This window comes from Anomalospiza imberbis, chromosome 6, assembly GCF_031753505.1.
Source record: "Anomalospiza imberbis isolate Cuckoo-Finch-1a 21T00152 chromosome 6, ASM3175350v1, whole genome shotgun sequence".
NCBI lineage: Eukaryota > Metazoa > Chordata > Aves > Passeriformes > Viduidae > Anomalospiza > Anomalospiza imberbis.
Genome location: NC_089686.1, coordinates 49,864,120 through 49,886,158, shown reverse-complemented (window position 1 = coordinate 49,886,158; position 22,039 = coordinate 49,864,120). Strand labels below are relative to the sequence as shown.

Genomic DNA, 22,039 nt, shown 5'->3' with positions numbered 1-22,039 from the left:
CTGCAAAGAAGGAAAGAGAGCACTATTTTGCTCAGTACACAAGACTGTTTCCATGGGAAGTGTTTGCTTATCTCGAGCAAGTAGTTTGGTAGGAAATGTGATTTGTGAATGCTTGTTTCCCATGGTTTTGTATGACATGCAAACACAGAGTTTTGTTTCTCTGCTGTCTATTAAATTATAAGCCTAGATCAACACTTTGCCTGAACTTAGGCCATTGTAACATCTCTTTCCCAATTAAATTATTCAAGTTCTAATATAGGGATGGGTTAGTCTAAAGCCTTTACTCCCAGGACAAGCTGAAAGGCTTTATCAGGGACACTAATTTCATTAAACTTAACTGAATGCAATACCTTTTAGACTTTTTCCTATATCTCAAATGTTGTTACCTAATTACCTATTGTGTCCAAAAAATCTTGAGCTGGAACTCTGACAGAGAGATACACAGCCCAGCTATTTGAAAGTTCTTTCCTTAGGAAATCAAGGTTAAAACCACTTTGGTTTCAGGGATTGCATACATTTTTTTTCTTTAAAACTAAATGCTATGATAAACACAGGAAACAAACAGGCAGATTGAGTCTGAAATTTGCACTCATTATGAGCATTTTATGAAAGTAAGCTACAAATAGTAATAAACCTCCCACAAGACAAAGGTGGCTGTTGGGTAAATAAAGAAAAATATCTAAGAAATGGGGAGAAATGCAACACTGAGTCAAAGTGTCAGGCAGCAAGGATGTGAGAAGTGTTGATTGTTCCTTCTTTCTCCAGTAGAGAGATATGCTGCTTTTGTATGATTAACATTTCATTCTGTAACCAGACAACAATACAGCAAAGGCATAAAAGTTCATTCTTAGCTGGTAACAGTAAGCATCAGTTCATCTTCTTTTTTTATTATTGTAAAAAAAGCTAACTTAAATACTGTGGAGCCAGAGCTTTAATACTCTCCTCAGCTCCTCACGAAAGCCTCAGTGAAATCTGGGTCCTGTCATAGCATGACAAGAAGATAATCTGTGTGGGACCTTCCTTTCTGATTAGAAGGTGCTTTCTCTTAATCAGATGGAAAGAAAGTCTCTTGGTAAGAAACCCCTCCTCCTCCAGAAAATGAAAACAAATCTTTAGAGAAAGGCTTAGTCAGAATCTACATGCAATCCAGGTTAAACCATTTTCCCCAGGCCTTATAACTACCAAATGTCCCGGAATATGTGTGGCTCCTTAACTTCCTCTGATGCAGTGTTTTAATCCAGGCAAGATTTCACCCTGCAAAAAGGGCCTTTGTAGCATTAATAACTTAATGGTCCTGGATGCTGCAGCTCATCAAGTGTTATGTACTTTGTCATCTCTAGGGAGAAAGAAAATAAATGAGTGACTTTCAGCCTTGACAGTTGTAAATCTGTTACCAGGATGAAGGAGGCAGATGTACAGATGTGCTGTTCTGTGGAGGTATTCCTGATTTGCAGAGGTAAGTAGCATCTGGGACATGTTTGTGGCTTCTCTCCCATCAGATTTCATTTATTTAGTGAGAGGAAATATAGGATTATTTACTTAATAACAACTTTTAAAACACCCTTCTCAACAAGTGCTAGGGTACACAGTGTTCTCTCCCACTGCTATTTTTCCCTTCTTCAGCATGAAAAAGCAAAGCCTGGAAAGAGTAGATAAGCTGAGAGTCCTACATGCCATTCCAGTGATCCATCATCCATTCCATTCTTCTCAGAAAAGAAATAGAGATTTTTCATTTAAAATGCTACCCCTAAAATCTTTAATTCTTCTTATTGCCAGAGGACTGACTACTCAGGAAAGATTAAAAGCATTTAAAATCTTGAAGCTAGTTTCATTCTTAGCACTCTGCAACCTGCAGATTCTTCATTTACCATCTTCTTATACATACAATAGAAGCTCAAAGAATAAAAACTCCTCAGTTAATTCTATGAGGATATCTAAGATACTTATGTTGCCTAGATTATGTAATGGATATACTGAATCAAAATACTGAAATTAAGAAAAAATTATTTCTCTAATACTTTTTGATTTGTAATTCTTTTATGTAGATATGAAAGACTGTAAGATTCTCACTATTTTCAAACACAATTCTGGTAATTATAATCATTATATTGTAAATAAAATAATGTAATATATTGGTTCTGAAGGGGGGCAATTGAACTGGAAATTTAAAATAAGGTTATAATACAAAATCACATGACAAAATTGATCCAAAAAGCAAGCTGCTTCTACCAAGATCATTCTATAATTGCTGCTGTTGTCTCGGCTTTCACAACTGTACATGCACCATGTCCTGAGCATGGGCTACAAGCTTTGATGCCACACAACCCAAAGCCTTCTCCTATGCCATGTTGAAGCCTGTTCAGACAATGACTTCACAGGGCAATGGGAAAACACTTTTTTCCACCTGTTTGGGTTCTGATTCTAAGAGGATCAGTATGTTCTGATTGAGAAGAATCAAAAGGGCTGCCTGTTTCACAAGGGAGTTTCCTGTTTGTTTCAGAGTAGGAAATAAGCCTGAAACCACGTAGTATTTCTTGACAAAGTGGTGACCACAACATTTTCAAACTGTTGCACAGGAACGGCTCATCTTTCTCTCAAGGTAACAACAGAGTTCACTAGCACTATCCAAAGAAAATAATTGTGTTTTCCACATTAAAAAAAAAATTACTTCAATCTGTCAAACTATGGACCTATTCTCCACAGAGAATGCCAACTGCCAGTAACACAGGAGGCACCTGAGCCCCACATTGGAAAAAGGGTGTAAAACCCCTACTTGTGAGGGGTAGCACCACTAGACTACACAAAAGGCACCATAGAGGTCTTCTTACATATACAGACATATTTAAATATGCAGTAAGAGGCTTTTAAAAAGCATACCATACTAGACAAGTAATTAAGTAAATATTATTATGCTTTACATATGCTGAAACATTTATCTGGACAATATTAATTACCATAGTTACATAAAGAAATAAGCACTAATGACAATTCCTACTACCATACGTGAGAAAAGGAGAGGCTGAGAAAGAAGAGGAAGACATTAGACATTTTGAAAAAAATCTTTCCAAGACCTTAAAGAGATAGTGGTTTTCATTGCAGATTCAAAATGAAATGAGTCCGCCTTTTTTCTTCTTTTTTTTTAGCAACCGGGACCTTTAAAAGGGCAATTTTGCAAAGAGAAATAACTCCTTTAGACTTTTAATGTATGTTTATGTAAAATGTGAGTGGCAGTTCCATGTTAATAGAACCTGTTTAAGGGGGGGAAAAAAAAAAGAAAAAAATCAGTTGCTGAAGGATGGCGAGTAATTAGCCCCTTAGCATCCCCTTTCTCCAGGAATGCTTCCTCCTGAGCTGGCTCTTTTAAATAGCTCCGGTCCTGGCTGCCTTTGTTGAGCTTGGAAATTGTGCACATATGAGAGAAATTAAGCCCTCATTTAACAGGGACACATGTCTGTCAAGTCCAGAGGAACAAAGGCTGGTCCCTGGGGGCTACTCAGCTCCCTGAGGCTGCCACTCATTCTGTTAGCAATGCTTACCCTTTACAGATTGTGTATAAAACCCAATAAATCATTTCATCTGCTCTGGTTAATATACGCATGAGCCTGGGACTTCCTTCAAAGTTTTTTTTTTTTTTTTCCTTTTGCTTGCAACTCCTCACATTTATTAAGAGGTGACCTCTCTTTGCCAGAGTCTAGCCAGGTTTTTATCTTTATGCACTAACATTAATATCTGTGAAGTAAACCTGAAACATTTACTGTCAGAAATAAAGACATTTGATGCTAGACCTATCTCACACAGGAAATGTTTTATGACTCTTTAATGGTCAATAATCATCAATGTCTATTGTATAAATTACTAGTATATTCTGTTCCTCCTAAAGTTATGTCTAAAATGCCTGCATATTTCAACTGATAGCAAAATGACAGGGTAAATAAAATTACAGGTTAGTGGTCTTGCATAGGAAGAGACTCTTTTCCTAATTAAAATAAACCAAAAGGAAAGAAATAAAGATATCATTTTTGTTGTGTTCTTTACAAAGCATCACAAAGACACATCTATGTTGTCATGGATAAATCAAAAGATAAAGGACTCTGAAGATTAAAAAAAAAACTTAATTGCACAAAGTGATAACTGAAGTAAACACATGCAAGACAGAAATATTCATGCACAATATATCAGCTACCTCTGGGCTCTCTGTGGTGAATGGACACACTTATCCCCAAATATAAATTCACACACAGAGCAGAGGAATATTTTACAGTTACCAAAAAAAAAAAAAAAAGCAAAATGAAATGTTGTCATTTCCACGTGATCTCCTTTTGTATTTAAAAAGAGGACCTAATTCTGTACTTCTAGTATTAGACTGACATAAATGGAAAGAATATGAACAACACCAGCTGAGGAAATGGCACCCTGCACTGTATTCAATGAAGCAAAACTCTCACTAAGTTAAGCATGAGTTTTTCCTTATACTTGAGTGTAGGATTAAGCCAATACAAAAAAATTACTGGTGTAGAATAAAAACAAATTAAAGTGCAGAGTTGTATCTTCTTTCCCTGAAATGGTGAAAGAAATATTTCAATGCCTGCTATTAACAGGGGCCTTTTTTTTTGTCCACTCCGCAATTTTTAGCTAAAACATTGAAAGCCTGCCATTTCTCAAGCAACAATATTACGCTTTGTATTGAAAACCACAAAATAAAGAGGGCTGACTGTTCTGACAGCTTTAATCCTGATGATACTTGGAGACCCAAGTAAAAAGAAACTGGTACAGCATGGAGTTTTCCCTGCTCAGCAGGCAGAGAAAAAGCAGCTCTGGATTTGATAAGTAAAACCAGATATAGTTGATGGTTAAATGCTAAAGCCCTGCAATTAATGGAAAACATCAACGGTCCAATGAACTTGCATATCAGTGGGGTCTTTGAGAAGGCTTTTTCTCCCATCTTGTTAAAAACTCATCAGCTGTACAAGTCGGTACTTTTATTTTTTTGTGTAAAGAATCATGTGTGTTCCTCTGTTATCAAAGGGGAAGACATAAAATATCAAGATTCCAGATCCCATTTATACATTAAACAAACCCCTGTGCATGTTGCAAATTTGTGCCACAGTAGCAATGAAAAGCACCAGGCAGGATTATGACCTCAACATGAGGTGCTTCACAAATATGAAGAAGTGGCCCACTTGTCCTGAAGGATTTGACAGTCAGAAAAAAACTGATGTAGTAATAGCTCGTTTTTGTTAAAAATAGCAATCACTGTTAAAACCATCCATCCTGAGTCTGTCATCAAAGGCTACAATTCAGTGTATATTAACATCAAGATCTTAACAAATTATAACTTTATAAAAGCAAATCTCTGCAAAGAAAACATGATACTATTATTTCCTGCCCCTGCAATCCTAAAAGTGACAGAAATGCAATCAATAACCTATTTCTTAGTAACAAAAACTGAACAATGCAATGTAAATATTTACATTGTTCAGCTCAACAGGGATCTACACCTTTGGCTCCACCACATGAACATAAAGTGCATTTCTGAATAATTGACTGAACAGGCACCAAAAAGGGAAGTGACTGTGCCTACTGTGGAGCCACAGTAATAGTCAGGACTGATTCTGAAAGTGTAAGCAAATTAAAAGTAAGCCATCATCAGCAAAAATAAGTTTGCCATAAAAGTTGTCTTCATTCTGGAAAGAACCTGGCTAAACCTGATGTAAATTGGGTTCAAATTAAAAACCTTGGTCCACAAGCCACAAAACAAAGTAAAGACTTTTGTTTGAGCAGAATTTGATTAATTCCTCAATGCCCATATCAGATTTACCTGCTAACAGAATACCAGTGTCTAAAGTTGGCCATAAGCAAGCATTACCCCAGGGTGGATTTTCCCCTCGAGCAAAAGTGATCAGAAACTCTGAGCCACTTTATCCACCTACTCTTTACAGATCAAAATGCAAAATGTTGCCGTGAAAACAAGGGAGAATATGCAAAGGTGTTATATGCTATGTATGCCACTGACATAATACTTTAATAGGATATGCTGTAATTTCCTGCAATTAATATCTTAGCAGAGTTATAAAGGCTTTTTTCCAAAATTATACCATTGCATTTACAACACTAAAATTAACGTTGTGTCAACCTTTCCATTATAAGCCCCCTTTTTCAGAGGTTTATAACTTGGCTGTAAAAATATATTCTGGCCTAAAATGTGGAATGTAAGATCCCCATTTAGAAACAGCCATTTTGATTAAATAAAAAGCATTATTTAAGTCTGTTTCAAGTAAGTCTTGAATGCCCTACAAACTGTGTGAGGGACCGCCAAGAAGTGTAGGCATTCTTCAAATAAAAACTTATTTTCTCTCCACAATAAAGGCACTGTTCAAAGGATGTTTCACAGCCATGGAATTTGCTCCACATCTGCAAGGAAAATACGTGGATTTGGGAAACTGCAGACTTCTGTGAGAGTAGCCTCCCCACTTGCTTGTTTGTGTGTGACAATGGTCAAGCTTCTGGTCAGCAGCTCAGCCACATGGGAGACTCAGGCTACCCAAAATGGTTTTCATTTGTGGCCGGGCAGTGGGTGAGAGGAACAAAGAAATATTTCTCTGTCTGGCTGAAGAGGATTCACTCTGACTAAAAGCTCCAAAAGAGTAAATTAAGGCAAGTGATAAGCTGACAGAAAGTCATGATAAAAAAATATGATCAAGATGGTAGAGAACCACCCTATAAATTCTGAAACCACAGATTTCAAGTCTGTCAAATTTCATATAAGAACTGGATCAAGCCACTTTGGAAATTTAACTAAGGTGCTTAAATTAGGAACCTTGTTGTCTAATCAACAGAAGGTAATTCACAGCACCTGGACTGCTTTATATATGGAGCCAAAAGTCCTAATTCAGTCACCCAAATTAGATATCTAAAATTAGATGCCCCCAAATATCTATATGCTTTTTATTCTGCCTCAAAAGAGTGTTGTGAGGATAATACACTTCAGCTTATGAGACACTCAGATATGCAGTTACAGAGGAGATGAGTATCCTGAAAATATATCACCAATAAAATTCAATGAGATGGAAAAGGCAAAGCTAGAAATGTGATAGTAGGGTTCGTCATACCAATCACTCCTTGTCAGAGCAAAAACAAGTGCCATACCCCCTCTTCTGAGTAGGGTTTATCTCTATATTTTATATTGGATACATTGCTTTGTCAAGTACAGAACCTCAAGCTATTAGGTACATATTGCACCATTTTGTTACCTGTAGCAAGTAGCCACGCAACTCATCTGTCTACCTGATCTAGATTTTAAGCTAAATATATATTCCCCCAACTGGTTAATCTCTCATTTACAGAATAAAAATGCCTAATACATTACTTGGAAATAAAGTTCCCTAACTCAGAAGTGCCCTTCCATACTGTGTGACAGTAGTGTGTCTCAAGATGCATTTCACACTTCACCATCAACTGTGAAATTCTTTGCTTTTCTTATTTGGTGTTACAACTTTAGTGGTTTCTTACACTGTCATTTCGGGTGGGTGAATAAGATTAATTCAGCATTTCATAATGCACCATTGTATACTGTTTACATCATTTATTTTCTTTTTACTGAATGATTACAAATTTCAATTTAAAGTTAATAACATTTTGTGGGAGTTACTGCATGCGAATTAACCGTGGTGATGTCAGTGCATCCCTCTGGAATTTAAAAGATATTTCACTGTGTTATATCATGTGCCACACAGTATATCAATTTTTATTTCCCATCCCTCAAGTATGGAATGCACACTGTGTAACTTCTAGAGTCTCAATATAGACATAATTTACCCAAGCTGTGCAAATGCCCAACTTGCTGAATACGATATATACAAGATTTATACTAAAGACTAGTTCTTTCAAGGAAGCAAAAGCCTTGCCTACTATACAAGCCACTATATTATCTAATTATTTGGGGAGAGGGGTTTCTAATGTTACAGACAAAGGGAAATAACATGTAAACTACAGTCATAAACCAATTTTTCCTTACTTTAACAACTTTAAGATTAGATAGGTAAATCACAGGCAACGCCATTTGTCTTCCTTGAGAACTATGTTTTGACATTTTTGTGAGTGTCTGGATTAGCTGGTTGCATAAAACAGTGAATATTAGAAATATTCATTCACTTTACTTTTACTTACATGCCATCAAGCATAGACCAAATGTTAAACAGCATCTAGTTCGCTCATTTGCTGGATTGCACATTCTACTGCTTTCTTTATGTGAATTCATAATTCCTGAATGCATTCAGAGAGCAACACACTTACTTCTTCCTTGCTGTCATGATATTAAGTATATTAAAAATAAGTTTTTATGCTCAAATTGATTCAGTAATACACTTACATTCTGGAATATTCCCACAATTACAACTAAAAATGCTTTGATTCCTAGGCCAGGATTTAGTTCCTCTGATAAATTTAAGTTTTTACTGTGAGATTTCAAGGAGTACTTTACAATTTATTCGCTATATGCTTTTGGCCTTTTTAATGTGGAGCTGTACTTCATCATTTTCCTCCAAGTACCTGCTTCTGCAGACAGAAATTTTGACCTCTGATATCACCACATTCCAGTCTTGCCTGTATATCTGAATATCTCCATAAATCAAGTAATTTCAATACTGGCATTTATTAACTTTTTTCTTTTTCCAGTATCTCCTGATTAGTGCGTCAAATTAGTGGAGGTGGTGGGAATAAAAAAAAAAAAAAAAAAAAAAAAAAAAAAAAAAAAAAAAAAAGAAAAGGAAATAATAAAAAGCAAAACTTGATTGTTTTCCCTCTTGGCCATCACGTGGTTGTCAATCATAGAAATCATCACAGAAAACACTGATGCAAGACATGAAAAAGAGCTGGAGTGCCCAAATGGTTGCCTGTTTTTTCAAGCTACATCTGTTTGTCTCATGAAACAAATTACATTCCCTAAAATCCCTGCCACATTTATACCTTTGATATTCCAAGCACAATACTAATATCCTAAGTCCTTCCTTGCAAGAGGTGCTCACTTCTGCAAAGCCCACTTTGTGAGTAACAGTACACAAGTCACCAAACACTGCCTGAGCAGGTATTACTCAAGCAAATAAGGCTTCGCAGGATCAGTCCTGTTGGATAGGCTGCCAGTTGGCACCATTTCCACTCACAGTTATCCATTTTACTTTGTGCTCATGCCACTTAGGAACGAAACTGGTTTTCTGTGCTGGAGCAAATAGCACATTACTATTGCATTATCCCAAATATTGCAATATTGAAAGGAGTACATCAGCAGACTAACAGAACGGCACCAGAGAGGTTCAGAGGGGCATCACCTCTGCCAAACTCCTTGGGATCTACATCAGGGTGCCTGGCTCAGCCATGCCTGTTGCTCCACACTGGGTTGGAACAGGCAGAGCACCAGCCAAGAGTGACCCCCAGGCAGCAGCACAGGTGGGCAGCAAATATTTGCTTGATCCTCTGCTGTTATTCAGGAGCTAGTTATAATCTGTCTCTAAATTAGAAGGGCTCAAATCATGGGCTCTTCTGTAAGTGAAGCCAGTAGAAGAAGTGTCTGGGCTGAATAGAATCAGTGAGATTTTAGCCTCTGGCTTTGGCAGAGGCACAGCTGCGAACAAGCATTTTAGCCACTGGTGAGGATGCAGCACAGCACGCCCCAAGCAAATGAAGCAGCAGGACTTGAACTGGGGATGCCTATGTCTTCATTTCCAATTTTAAAACACACGGGGGAGAGGGAAAGTGGGAGGACAGCTACTATCATTTTCTGCACCAACATGAGCCCAAGAAACAATGACATTTACTTTGCTTTAACTAATTTCCACACATCAGATCATGTTCGGCACCCGTGTGCCAAAGTCCTATTCTTCAAGTCTGTTGAAATACCACTTTTCGAAACATGTGTGCTAACATTTGGCCAACACCACCACAAGATCATTTTATTAACTTGTAGCTCATTTCATAGACTGCTGCTCATGTTGCTAACATATGCTATTCTACCATTTACTGCTCTATAATTAGAGAAGTCATATGAAAGGGATACACAAGGCTTAATTTTTGCATTAAATACAATTTGTTTAGACTCGGGTAGGCGAAATAAGGAAGAATAAATGTCATATAATGAATTAGGAAACTGCAAGACAGATGATTTAACTCTTAAAAGATCACAGCAGAATTTTTTTAAAACACAGCCTCCCTGCCCCCATCATGACTGCATACAGTTTTAAGAGTCAAATCCAGAATTATATTCTGCTCTGCCAGGATAAAACTTGTTTCCAGGGACTGAGGGCCTCAGGGGCACAGCAGCTAGCAGGATCCTCACAAATGGGAGACCAAGGGGTAAGATCAGAAGCTTGCATGTAGCAGAGGAGTGTGAACCTTTCACACACTGTGTCTTTTCTGCCACCACCACGCTATTATGCCAAAGCATTTGTAGTATGGAAGAGGTTGAATAAAAGATAGAGAGCATCACCAGAATATTTTTTATAGCATGTGCTGCTCAGAGAAGGCAAGGATCCTAAATCACTTCTCTTTCCTCAGAGCTGACAGAGAAAATTCCAAGCCAGCCAGCCATGACAATGCCTTTTACTGGGAAAAGCTGGCTGTTAACAGATCTTTGCTTGAGAAATTATCATATAAGGACTTTGGAACTCATTAATAAGCCAGTATGTAATAATAAATAAAATATAAAACATTTGACTTTGATGTTTAGCATATTTGTCTTTCCTCCATTGGATCAGTTTCAATTTTCACCAGGCAAGTTAGGAGCTGGACAGGAGCTGTGGTGCCACACCTAGGGCAGAGCCCCTGAAGTGGAATCAGCCATTTAGCAGCCAGCTACAAGTTACAGGCACACAACAGCATTTCTCTCTTCCAACTGCACACAACTGCATTGCAGAAGGGACTTGGATATATATTATTTTTAATACTGAGCTGCTTAAAAACCAGTAAAAATATGTACCAGTGATGGCTGGGAATCAATTCACAAGCAAACTGGGTTTTAAGGGAAATGCATCCTTTCTACTTTAAATTAATAAACTGCAGCTATAGTTTATTAAGCCACCACAATATTTTACATTTTCTACTGCCATAATCTTGACTGCTTATAAATTACAGTACTTTTACCTATACTTTAATCCAGAAACATCATTATTAAAATGTTTGATGGAGTCTGCTGTGCATCTATCATTGCTTGTAAAAAGTTAATTAGATTAGATAAAAGAAATAATTAGATTTGCATTTTTATCCTGGTTTTAAACTTCCAAAGAAGATCACAACAGTGTGCCTATGGGCAATTAAAAACAGCATAGAGCAGTGAAATATAAAGGCAAAAAAGGTCTGTTTTTCCTAGCTAATTCATGATTGAAGATACAATTACAAAATATTTTAAGAGTTTGCTGAAGCTGGGGGCTATTCCTAGACTTCTAAGCTTTGTTTATAACTCTCTCTCTCTCTCTCTGTTTCAAGGGAGTATCTGATCTGCGTACCCTGCCAATAGAAGTATCAAATTGCTTTAAATGGCTTTATTTGGTCCTGTGCAAAGCTTGCTGGAAGGGGATCAGTTTCATGATCAATAACAAAAGAAAAAAAGAAGAGAAAAAAAGGTAGACGATAATATTCCCTAGTGCTGGAACAGTACAACTGCCATTGCTTTTGCTTGTCAACACTAAATAGAGTTTACAAAGAAAGACAACCTCAGAGAGCATATCTGAGCTGACAATGACTGGATTCCAGCTTGTGCATTTTCAGCAAGCACTCTGCAAGGAGCTTTAACCTGTCTCCAAAAGGCAATAAATGAAAGGTTCATCTCTTAAAATTGGAGGTCAGTTACATACTTAATGATGAAGCGTATCTTTAAATCTATTTCTACTATTATTATCCTAGCAAAAAATTAATTAACCAGGTCAGGGAGGCTATGAAGGCTAATGTGGAATGTAATTATTCCTGATCTTTAGACATGTACTTCACATAAAGAGATAGTCCTTATTCAGCTCACCAGGTACCTCAATTGTCAGTAGTTAATCATGGATAAGAAGAGAGACTCATTGGTTCAGTCTCTTAAGTTTTACTTATGATTCAAAATATTCCTATTCAAAGACAGTTTAAACAGTTGTAATTTTATGTTACTATTATTTTGTCTGTTTACTATCACAGTAATCCCATTCACTCTATTTGAGGGAAACAGAAAATGTAAGAACATTTATAGAAAAGTAGAACAGCACAAATGTATAGATTAAAACTTGAAAAAATTACTATTAGGAATAATTTCTAGTGGCTGAATTAAAACAGAATACTTATGGGAGCAGAGGAAACCAGTTTCTCTATGCAATGGAAATTGTACTGATTCAAACAGAAAACAAAATGCTCTGCAATGGCATTAAGCACAGTAAAGAGGAATAAGATTAAGGGAAATGGACAGAAGCAGCTTGGATCATCTTTCACAGTTATCCTCATCACAGATTTCTGCAGAAAAGCTCAACCATCACTGTCCCTTTTAAAGACTTCAGATTTAGGACTTGCTCTGATGAAACCTCCCCACAAGGAGGAAAGCCCTAAAAGATTTCATCCCTTAAATCCACACACACCCCCATTCTCAGAGGGAAATCCTGGAGCAACAGGCTCCAAGCATCAGTGGGATCCACCTCTTTTCCTCAGATGGGCATGGTGGGACTCAGTAGACCCCAGGCATGATTCTGAAAGGACTGAATTCTCGTAATGAGGCACAGAATTCACAGGGATTTCAGGACCCCTGGTTTGGAAACATTTAAGAAATGCATGTCTTCCCTTTTTCCAATCTAATCTTCATGATGTACTACCAAATTCCTCCTTTAAATAGCTTTTTCACTTATTCCTAGAGATTTTCACTTTCGTAGTGCAGGCTAAGAGATGTTCTTGAATTAGACCAATTATGTTCCCTCTACTTCAGAATGAATATTTTTTATTAAACAATCAAATGAAAAAACATATATTTTACAAAAATCTTAATCAACCTGGAGACTGATCTGTGAGCTCTTATTTGCCCCACATTATTTTCTCAACTTTAATTTGTACTGAAATCAATGATTTCTCTGCTCTGTGGAATGAAGAACTTAATTTGGCATACTAGATTTCCTCCCATCCCTGTGGACTCCTCTGTAGAAGTCTGTTTATGAACATTATGAACATTTGAGCTGAAAAGTAATAATACACTGCATTTATTTGAAAATTTTCATTTAAGATTCTCAAAACATTACATTTAAATTGAGGAAAAGTATGTGATTTGCCAAATTTCTGATAATCAGAGACAAGACTGAGGGGAAGTCCAGATTCCCACTCCTTTTAGCCAACAAAACTGCTTTCCCCAGCATATAGACCCTGATAGAAACATTCGCTTCACGTAGAAAACATGAGATGATTATGCAGATCATTTAATGACCTCTGTACTCTTGAAATACCTACCTTTTATCCATACCCTAAGCCTAGATAAAGTGCTCTTTGCTCATAAATTATTGACAAAGTTTTGGATGTATAACAAGCCTGCAGTAAGGTGCTCCAGTAAGTGTTCTCAAAAAAAAAAAAAAACCAAAAAAAAAAAAAACACCAAAACCAAAAAAAAACCAAAGAAACAACCCTTTCACAATCAAATAAAACAAGGTGTTGAAATTATTACATAAACAAATAATATGCAGCACGATATAAATAATAAATACTAAGTAATGCAAATTCTCAGTATATTTACCCAGTAGTTGTCCAGGGGAACTGTGCATTATTTAATATAAATAATTTTAAATTTTTTATGTGGCTGACATATAATAAGCCCCTCCCAGAGCAATTTCTAATTGCTTAAATGGTTAAACTGGGTGCACTTATTCACAGAATCTCTTGTTCAAGAATTAACTCTTCATCTCAGGAGGGGACAGTTGCCACACTCTGTGTCTCACAATGAAAACATCACATCAGCAGTGCCCCTCTCCTGCATCCTGGAGAACAGGCTGGGCTTGCCTCGAGTAGCTGTGCCATGAATAGGCCCCTGCCCAGATGGAACTGGCACCTGTGCTGCTCACATTCTGTAATCTCTTCAAAAGGGGAGTGGCAGGGAAGGGAGCTACTCTTTTCCCACGCATACGAAGTACAGATAAGAGCCCACAACATTCTCTGTAGGTAATCACTGTTTCCTGAAAATTGGTGCTCAAGAGTGTCTTTGAACAAGCCTTCTAAACTAAATCAAGTTATTGGGGACAGAGCTGTAAATTCTACCAGGGTCAAAAACTAAACTGGGAATGGAAACATTTAATAGAAATTTTGTTTTCCCTTCAAGACATAGAGAGCAAAATTCACTTCATCTCACATCAGATCTCTATGCTAAAGGCATTGGCACATATATCCTTCTTAGTAAATGGAGAGAAACAGCCATTTTAGGGAACAATTCATCTGATAAATTTTAAATATCTACTTTAGGACAAGACAAATTGTATCCTGAAAGTATTCACTTTGTTTCTCACTGCTCAATACAAGAACAATCTGGATAAATAATTGAGATAGAGTATGTACTGCAGTTACCTATTTCTGATACAATGAATTCCACCCAGAGTCACCAGCCTGACTTTATTACTGGTATCAAGTTTTCTTGGGAAGATGGTGGCAGAGAATCTGGGAGAACCAGCACAGCACTATTTCTGTCACCTGCCTCCTGTTCTGCCTCCATCCCAGCTCTAGCCCTTAAGGAACTAGACATCTCAAACTGTGACAGTCATAACCAATTCTACAGCAGCAAAAGGCAACTTAGCAACTTCTCTCTCAAGCAACTTCTGGCTGCCAAACCTGCCATAGAATTAAGACAGAACAAATTAACAGAGCAGGACAACTTGGCTCACAAGCAAATGGACTATGTGAGCTGGTGTTTAGCCTAGAAGACAATCTCCCAGGGAACTTTCAGTAATCTAAATAATAAGACCATTGGGTGTTTGACTTGGCATCTGCTCAGCTTGCTTAGTGCTTCTTACTGGGGCATTCCTTGGGCCATGAGATGCCCACTACCAATCTGGCTGACCAGATGGGAGAAGAAACAATCCTCACTGCCGCAACACACTGATAAGACTCAGGTAAATGTAAAAAGCATAAAACAATAAAGAGGCCAAACCACTGAGGAGCTATGGCATAAGAACTTTTGGTAAGAATTTGGAAGCAAATATGGGGACGAATAACCAAGAAATATTTTAGCTCAGAATAACCATTGAAAAACTTATTTGCATATACATCTAGGAAAGGATGGGAAAGAAAACTTGTGGATGGTTCAGCACTATGTAAGAGGAAAGATGGAAGTGAATGAGAAAATGAATCATCAATCTACTCTAGAATGAATTCTAAGACCACATTTCCCTGGAGATAGTGGAAGGGAAAAGCTACTGGAAAGTATTGACTAAAGTGAAACATAAAGTACCTTTGAGCTTTTTACTACAGAGCAGGTATCCCAGCCAAACATACCTACAATTCTCCAAACAGAAACAAAAAAACCTAGTCATAATTCCTGTTTCCTAATTTTTAAAGGAATTTTAAAAATTAGAAATTTTTCATACAGATAACACTTCTGTTTTGTAGACTTAGCTAGGTATCAGTCTTATCTTTTATGCTGACCTTTTTCTATTATTCTTTACTGAAGCCATACTTGCAAATAACACTTAGAAAAGATGGTGTATTTTTTCCTTACAATATTCTTAATATCTCTTTCATCCTTGATGTACACCTAATGTGAACACACTGTCTCCTAACAGGCAACAACAATAATAGTGCTTTATAATTCAATTGTGTCTCTCATACAAGGTATTAACACATCTATATTTATTAAATAAACCCCTTAGAAGTGTAACTGAGTCTGCATTACAACATTTTCAAAAGTATTTACAAGCATTCCTTTGGGATGAGGGAAAGAAAAACTTCAGTTTTGGCATCTAGTAACATAGCAATCAGCTAATTAAGGAAAAGAAATGGATAGCCCAAGCTTATAAGAAATGATTGGCAGCACAATCACCTGTCAGACCAAATTGAAATATTTCAATCAGTGAACAGGCCCATGGAAATGCTTTCAAACTGGGAAGCAGAGAAGATAACACAGTCACATGCCAACAATGCCTCTACATCCATGTCACTCCCAACCCACGTATATTTGCACAAAATTAAACCATGTTCTGAGTGCAAGTATAGATGATTAAATATCTCCAGAATACTTCCAGATCCACGAGGGTATAATTACTCCAAAGGCACCTGGAACACATATACCTGTGGGTCTTTGTACATGAGCAGACTGGTGCTAAGGACTTAGTACTGCTTCAATGTCTCAGTTTTGCCTTTGTAGAACACAGAATTCCTCCAACAATAATTGAGACTCTGTTTTTACTTCACACAACGCAAGTCAAACTGATTGCAGATTTTGGAACAATGACAAGATGGTGAGATTTAAAAATAGTTCATAACTTTCAGGAGAAAACTTTGCCTATTAAAGATCTTTGCACCAAAAACGATGTCTGACAATAATTTTCTGGGACACAAGGAACTCCCATAAAGAGCATCTTTACTGAGGCTTGTTAGTAAAACATGTGGCTGCTTTTTTTCAGACTCTTCCCTCTCCATAAATGGAACTTAAGTATAATCAGAAGAGAGCAATAAAACACACTGACCTGAATTTGCTGCTGCAGTAGATTGATTTTGTGCTGCTGTTGCAGAAGTTGCTGCTGTTGTCTTGCAATCTATTAGAAATAAAATTTCCATTAAATTAAAACAGCAATATTGAAATTTCAATACTATTGACCGAAACACATAATATTTGTTATTCTTTATTATATTTAATTAGTCATATTAATTTTTTTAAAATGGGGCATCTGTTAGAGGTAAATTTAAATGCAACATAAAAATCTACTTAGCAAGTAAGAAATATGTATTTTAAGCAGTGAGACCTTAGCTCTGAAAAGCACAGAAACATAGGTTTATTTGTGTGCATATGAATAATCTCATCACTATTCAACAAAGCATGTAAGCCCGTGGTGATCTTTAACTGTGATGCATTACTGTTAGCTACAATAGGAATGAAACACATGCTTTTTTAAGTGCTTTTCTGAATGGAGATGGGATTACGCAGGTGCTTAAGGTTAAACATACATTTTCCTGCTTTGCTGAACTGGAGCCTTAGCTGGTGTTTGTAGATGTTTTACTATTCAGCACAAGCTCCTAGGGTAAGCTTCTCTGACTTCCTTCACAATGAGCAGCACATTACTTCTCTTTCAAATCTCAAAACCCATCCTCGGAGCTACTTAGCGAAGCAGAGCCTTATTCTGTGTAAAAGCAGTACCTAGTGCTCAGCAACTCATCCTCCACACAACTGTATGAAATATGTAGATATTCTCATCCTCATTTGGTAGATTCAGTAGGGGATCTGGAGGATAAAGGTTCTCTAACACAGATGGAGAAAAGCAAATGTTCAGGGTGTAGAACACTAAGAGACTGGTGAGAATTTGCTACAGATACTCCATCTACCTCCCTGATTCCCACAAAATCAGCATACTGGAGTAGAAAGGAAATAGGACCCCGCTCTCCCACCACAGAGCTGCTCCCTGCAATGGGTGATGTGGAAGGAAGCCACAAAGGAGAAGCCACAGGGAGCTGGGGGAACAACTGGACTTCTGCTTTAGAAGGGCAACTGTGCAGCAGGCTGAAATGAGAACAAGATTTGTGTTTCCTGGAAATCCCAGCCTCAGCACTTCTGCTACCTTCATTTCTTAAGTATAATTTCCCCTCCTATAAATATTTATCTAGAGCAGAGGAATCACATAAAACAGCAAGAAGCTGGTGACAAAGGTATTTTGGTCACACAAATCCACTGTTTCTCTTTTGGCAAAAACCCTCTTGGGCTCCTTCCCTAACATCTTCTGAGCACACTTACTCTGTTATAAACAGAGAAAGCTAAGTAAAATGTTTTTATGATAAAAAAAAATGACAGGAATGTATCAAGGTTGGTTTGGAAATAAACAATCACATAGTTTTAGTGAAAACTGCTCAGATTAACTCATAAGGAATTTGCAGTCACATATTAACAGCTTGTAATTGTGCATACATGGAGACCAAGGCTGTCATTCCCTTAATCTCTCACTGTCACATGGAAATAACTCAGTAAGTTTTTTCAGTTAAAATTCACATTTGTAAGATAAATCAACACAAAATTCATGTGTATTTCTAGGGTTGCACATGGCCTCAAGGAGGCAAATTAAGGTCTAGATGATTCTGGGGCTGGGTGAAGGCAAAGGGTCACAAGAAGATGGATTCAAGCAGCTCTCACAGATCTCAACACCGATGCTTGTAACGGAGCTCAAACTCCTTTCAGGAACCTGGTGTTCAAACAGATCTGGATAAACCTCCCAGGCAAATCAATAAAATACAGTGAGTGAGGACTGAATGAGCAGACCCTTGTGTGTGAGTGAAAAAGGGAATCAAAGAGAGCTGGCAGCTCATGTGCCCAGGCAAGCATGGGGCAGGTCCTAGAAGCTCAGGTAGCTGTTGTCGGCACAGTGACCAGCAGTGGTGCCTGTGCTTGGTGAAACAACCCTAATGGGGATGGTGATACATGGAATATTTAAAATCTCTATGAGAGCTGGAGTTACCACTTTTAATGAGCAACACACTAATTGTGTGACTCCATCTTAGAAGTGCAGTGCTTGTAACTAAAGATAAGGTTTGTCAGGGTTATGTCCACATTGCCCCTGCTGCTAAAGTCTCAGCAAAGGTTACAGTATGCAGCTTCACAGTGAAAAGATACAGACCATGGAGCTGCATTGTGGGCCACTCTCTCTCAGTGCTGTATCATTTTTTCACAGGTACACACTACCCTACATCCAATACTGTTTGGAGCTGCTGATGACCTGGCTGCACCTTAACACAGTAAACCATAGCCAAGACAAGGAGAAGGCTTTTATTTACATGTGCAAAGAAAAGGATATGCCAGGGTTCTGACTGCTTGTGAACAGCTTTTTGTACCTGCATGCACAATGTAGCACCATTTGAATAGGCATTTCTTGATGAAAACAAGAAATATACCATGGAGCATCTAATCTCCAAGGTTCCTCTTCGCTGGAGCAGTTCTGTGATAGAAAATGTACCCAAGACCCTGCAATGCAATTACCATAGCATCATCTTGATGTATAGGCTTGACACAGTAAAGTAGGGTACACAAGCACCATGTGGCTCAAATTCTGAATTTTATTTGCCTATCGGTTGAGCTACATGCTCGCTTCATTGAGCATGACAACCTAGTTTTAAGTGTCATTTAATTTTCATTTTGAAATATAATTACAAAGTGTTCACTGTAAGATATCACTCGTCTGCAAATGTGTCAAGATTAATTTGTGCTAGCTTATTCACAAGTGTCAATAGTTAATTACTGTGTCATCTCTAGATGGCTAAATGACATTCTAAGTTCTGATTTTTTACAGTGTTCCTTTATGTTATTTTCCATTAGGGGATGAGTCCATATTCCTACATGTGGGCAAATACCCAAGCACATAAAATACCAGACGTCACAACTCATTAAAATCAACAGAGCATACATTGCTGTATATATCCTATAAAATATATTTAACTGAAAAGATAATTCTAGTAATAATGTCAGATTCCTAAAAACCACACATTAATTTGGATCTGTCGGATCTAATGCCTAGGGGACTAGTGCATGGGATTATTGTTGTTGCACTTTTGTTCAGTGAGGACAGCTCGCTGGACAACTGCATCTTTAAACTAAACAAATAATCGAGAAAAAAAAAACTCAAAAAAACGAAAAAGACAAAACAAGAAAATACAAATTGTTCACAACCTGAACAAATAAATCAAACCTTACTTGTGCAAGGTATTTGAAGGTTTGAGTATGCTTAAGGGTTTTTGTTTAATTATTTTCTTGCCAAAAAGAGAAAGTGTTAAATAATGGTTATAGTCTGGCTTGTTCATAACTCTCAAAATTGCATCTCAGTGCAAGGAGAACTGTGAAATCTATCATCCACTCCTGCTTTTTTTTTTCAGGGTCCTATAATATTTCCTCTTTTTGGAAAATTGTGCAACTTCTGCAGATACTTAAGCTCTTTCAACAAAAAAAAAAAAAAAAAAAAAAAAAAAAAACACAAAAGGAAACAAAAGCAGGCAGAACTGACTTTGTGACAAGCATTCTGCGTCAACCATTTTCACAGTTGTCTTTCTTGGAGCCTCACCTGCTCTTGCTGTTGGCGAGCAAGGTCCATTTGCTGCCGTTGTTTTTCAATTTGTGAGGCTGCCAGCTTTTTCTGCTCATCATGGGCAGCCAGGAGCTGCTCCCGTAAGCTGATCAGCTGGGTGATCATCGTAGAGAGCTGTCGCTCTTTTTCTGCCAGGCTTTCTGGTGTACCTAAACGTGGGGGAAAGATTTACTGTAAATATGAGGTAGACAATAGTTACAAAGCAATATTTACCCCCACAAAAAATGGCTGCATCACCAATGTCGGCTTTTTCAAACAGCAGCTTGGATATATTTTCTACTAACAAATCTCAAAAGAATGTAACACATAGATTTGCTGTGCTCTAAGCAGGGGAGGATGTAACAGAAATGGGAGCAGAAAAGATATAGAATATTTCCTTTTCTTCTGGCAGGGATTTATTCTGTATGAATCCCTGTATCTTCTCCATCTAAATCTGCCCACTGTGATAAATACATTCATAGTTTATCAGACATAATTTTACCTCAGTTTATATATTTTCTCTTTTTTTCACTCCAAGTATGTACAAATGCTAAAAAAGAATTTAAAATATACTGTTTGGTGGAAGAAGCAGTTTAAGAATTTATTGATCATTTCTCCAAAATACCCATATATCTGGTAGGTCATTTAGGTAAATGTAAGCTATGGTTGTGGAATGTGTATTAAAAATAAGCTTTACTTCTCCCCAAGAGAAATGGCTAACCTGAGAAAATAGCTTAAGAATTTTCATTTAACTTTCAAAGTTTACTCTACAGAGAGCACTTAATTAATATGAAACTACGGTACATTTATTCTTTGCACTAATGATGCTTAATGGTCTGTTTATGGGTAAATTGCATGGGCCTCATAAGTGGAAAGTACAGGGTCCTTTTCCAAATCAATCTGAAAATATCCCACCTTATATAGGAACACATTACCCTGTCAGAAACAGCAATGCCAGCTCTGATATTTGAGCCATACAATACATTTCCTTTTGTGAGTACCTCAGAATCATAGGTCTATAAGTGATCATATAAGTACATCAAGCTAGAAGTCCAAGAATATTGGAAGATAATCTGAAAGAAGTTTAGAGTTGGAAGTGGGATAAATCAAGCAATTTAATGTTGTAAAGTAGAGCTGAAAATCAGAGAAGAAGAAAACCAAATCAAGAATTATTCAGGTCTGCAGTCTGCCACAATGATATGAGAAGTGGCACAAAAGAGAATATTCAGAAAATTCCTTTTCTCTGTTCACAATAGAGGACTGTGATAAAGAAGTCACTGAACTTTTGAAGAAGAAGAAAAGATGTGAGCAATAGGACCTGGGAGGGAATGGGAAAATGTCACAAAATTATGACTCCATCTTCTTCCCAGGAATAAGATGGATCTTCTAAAGAAGAGAAGAAAAAAAAGAGGCTGACTGGTTTCATAAGGAGAAGGAAGACAAAACAGGCTCCTGCCTGGTGACAAACCAAGAAGATGACAAACCCAAGATTATCCACTACTTACACTGTGGGGCCAGTATGATTCCTACACAGAATTTCATTTGCAAAAGAAGCTTTAAAGAAAACTTCTATCTGAAATTGCTTGGCACGGAAAAGAGGAAACTGCCTGGCTTAAGTCATTCACTCTAAACAAACTCTGAGAAACAAAGGGTACCTCATTTTCTGTACATTTATTAAATGCATTTAGCAATGCAAAGTACTGAAAAAATATTCAATTTCTTATTCACTATTAAGTATCTTAGTTTTAAATGAGTTTCCAAGAACGTGATGTTTCCCTACCCTCTAATGCCTAATGTACATCCAGTGTACA

At 37.3% G+C, this 22,039-nt stretch overlaps 1 protein-coding gene across 19 annotated transcripts in view; it reads right to left on the bottom strand.

Moving 5' to 3' along the window:
• SOX6 (SRY-box transcription factor 6) overlaps positions 1-22,039 on the bottom strand; it is a 370,313-nt gene that overhangs the window by 126,663 nt on the left and 221,611 nt on the right. For all 19 annotated transcript variants that reach the window (XM_068194094.1, XM_068194092.1, XM_068194095.1 and 16 more), the window contains 2 exons: positions 20,226-20,398; positions 16,659-16,727 (listed from right to left, as the gene is read on the bottom strand). In XM_068194094.1, the coding sequence (XP_068050195.1) occupies positions 16,659-16,727; positions 20,226-20,398 (242 nt within the window). The remainder of the gene's footprint in view (positions 1-16,658; positions 16,728-20,225; positions 20,399-22,039) is intronic.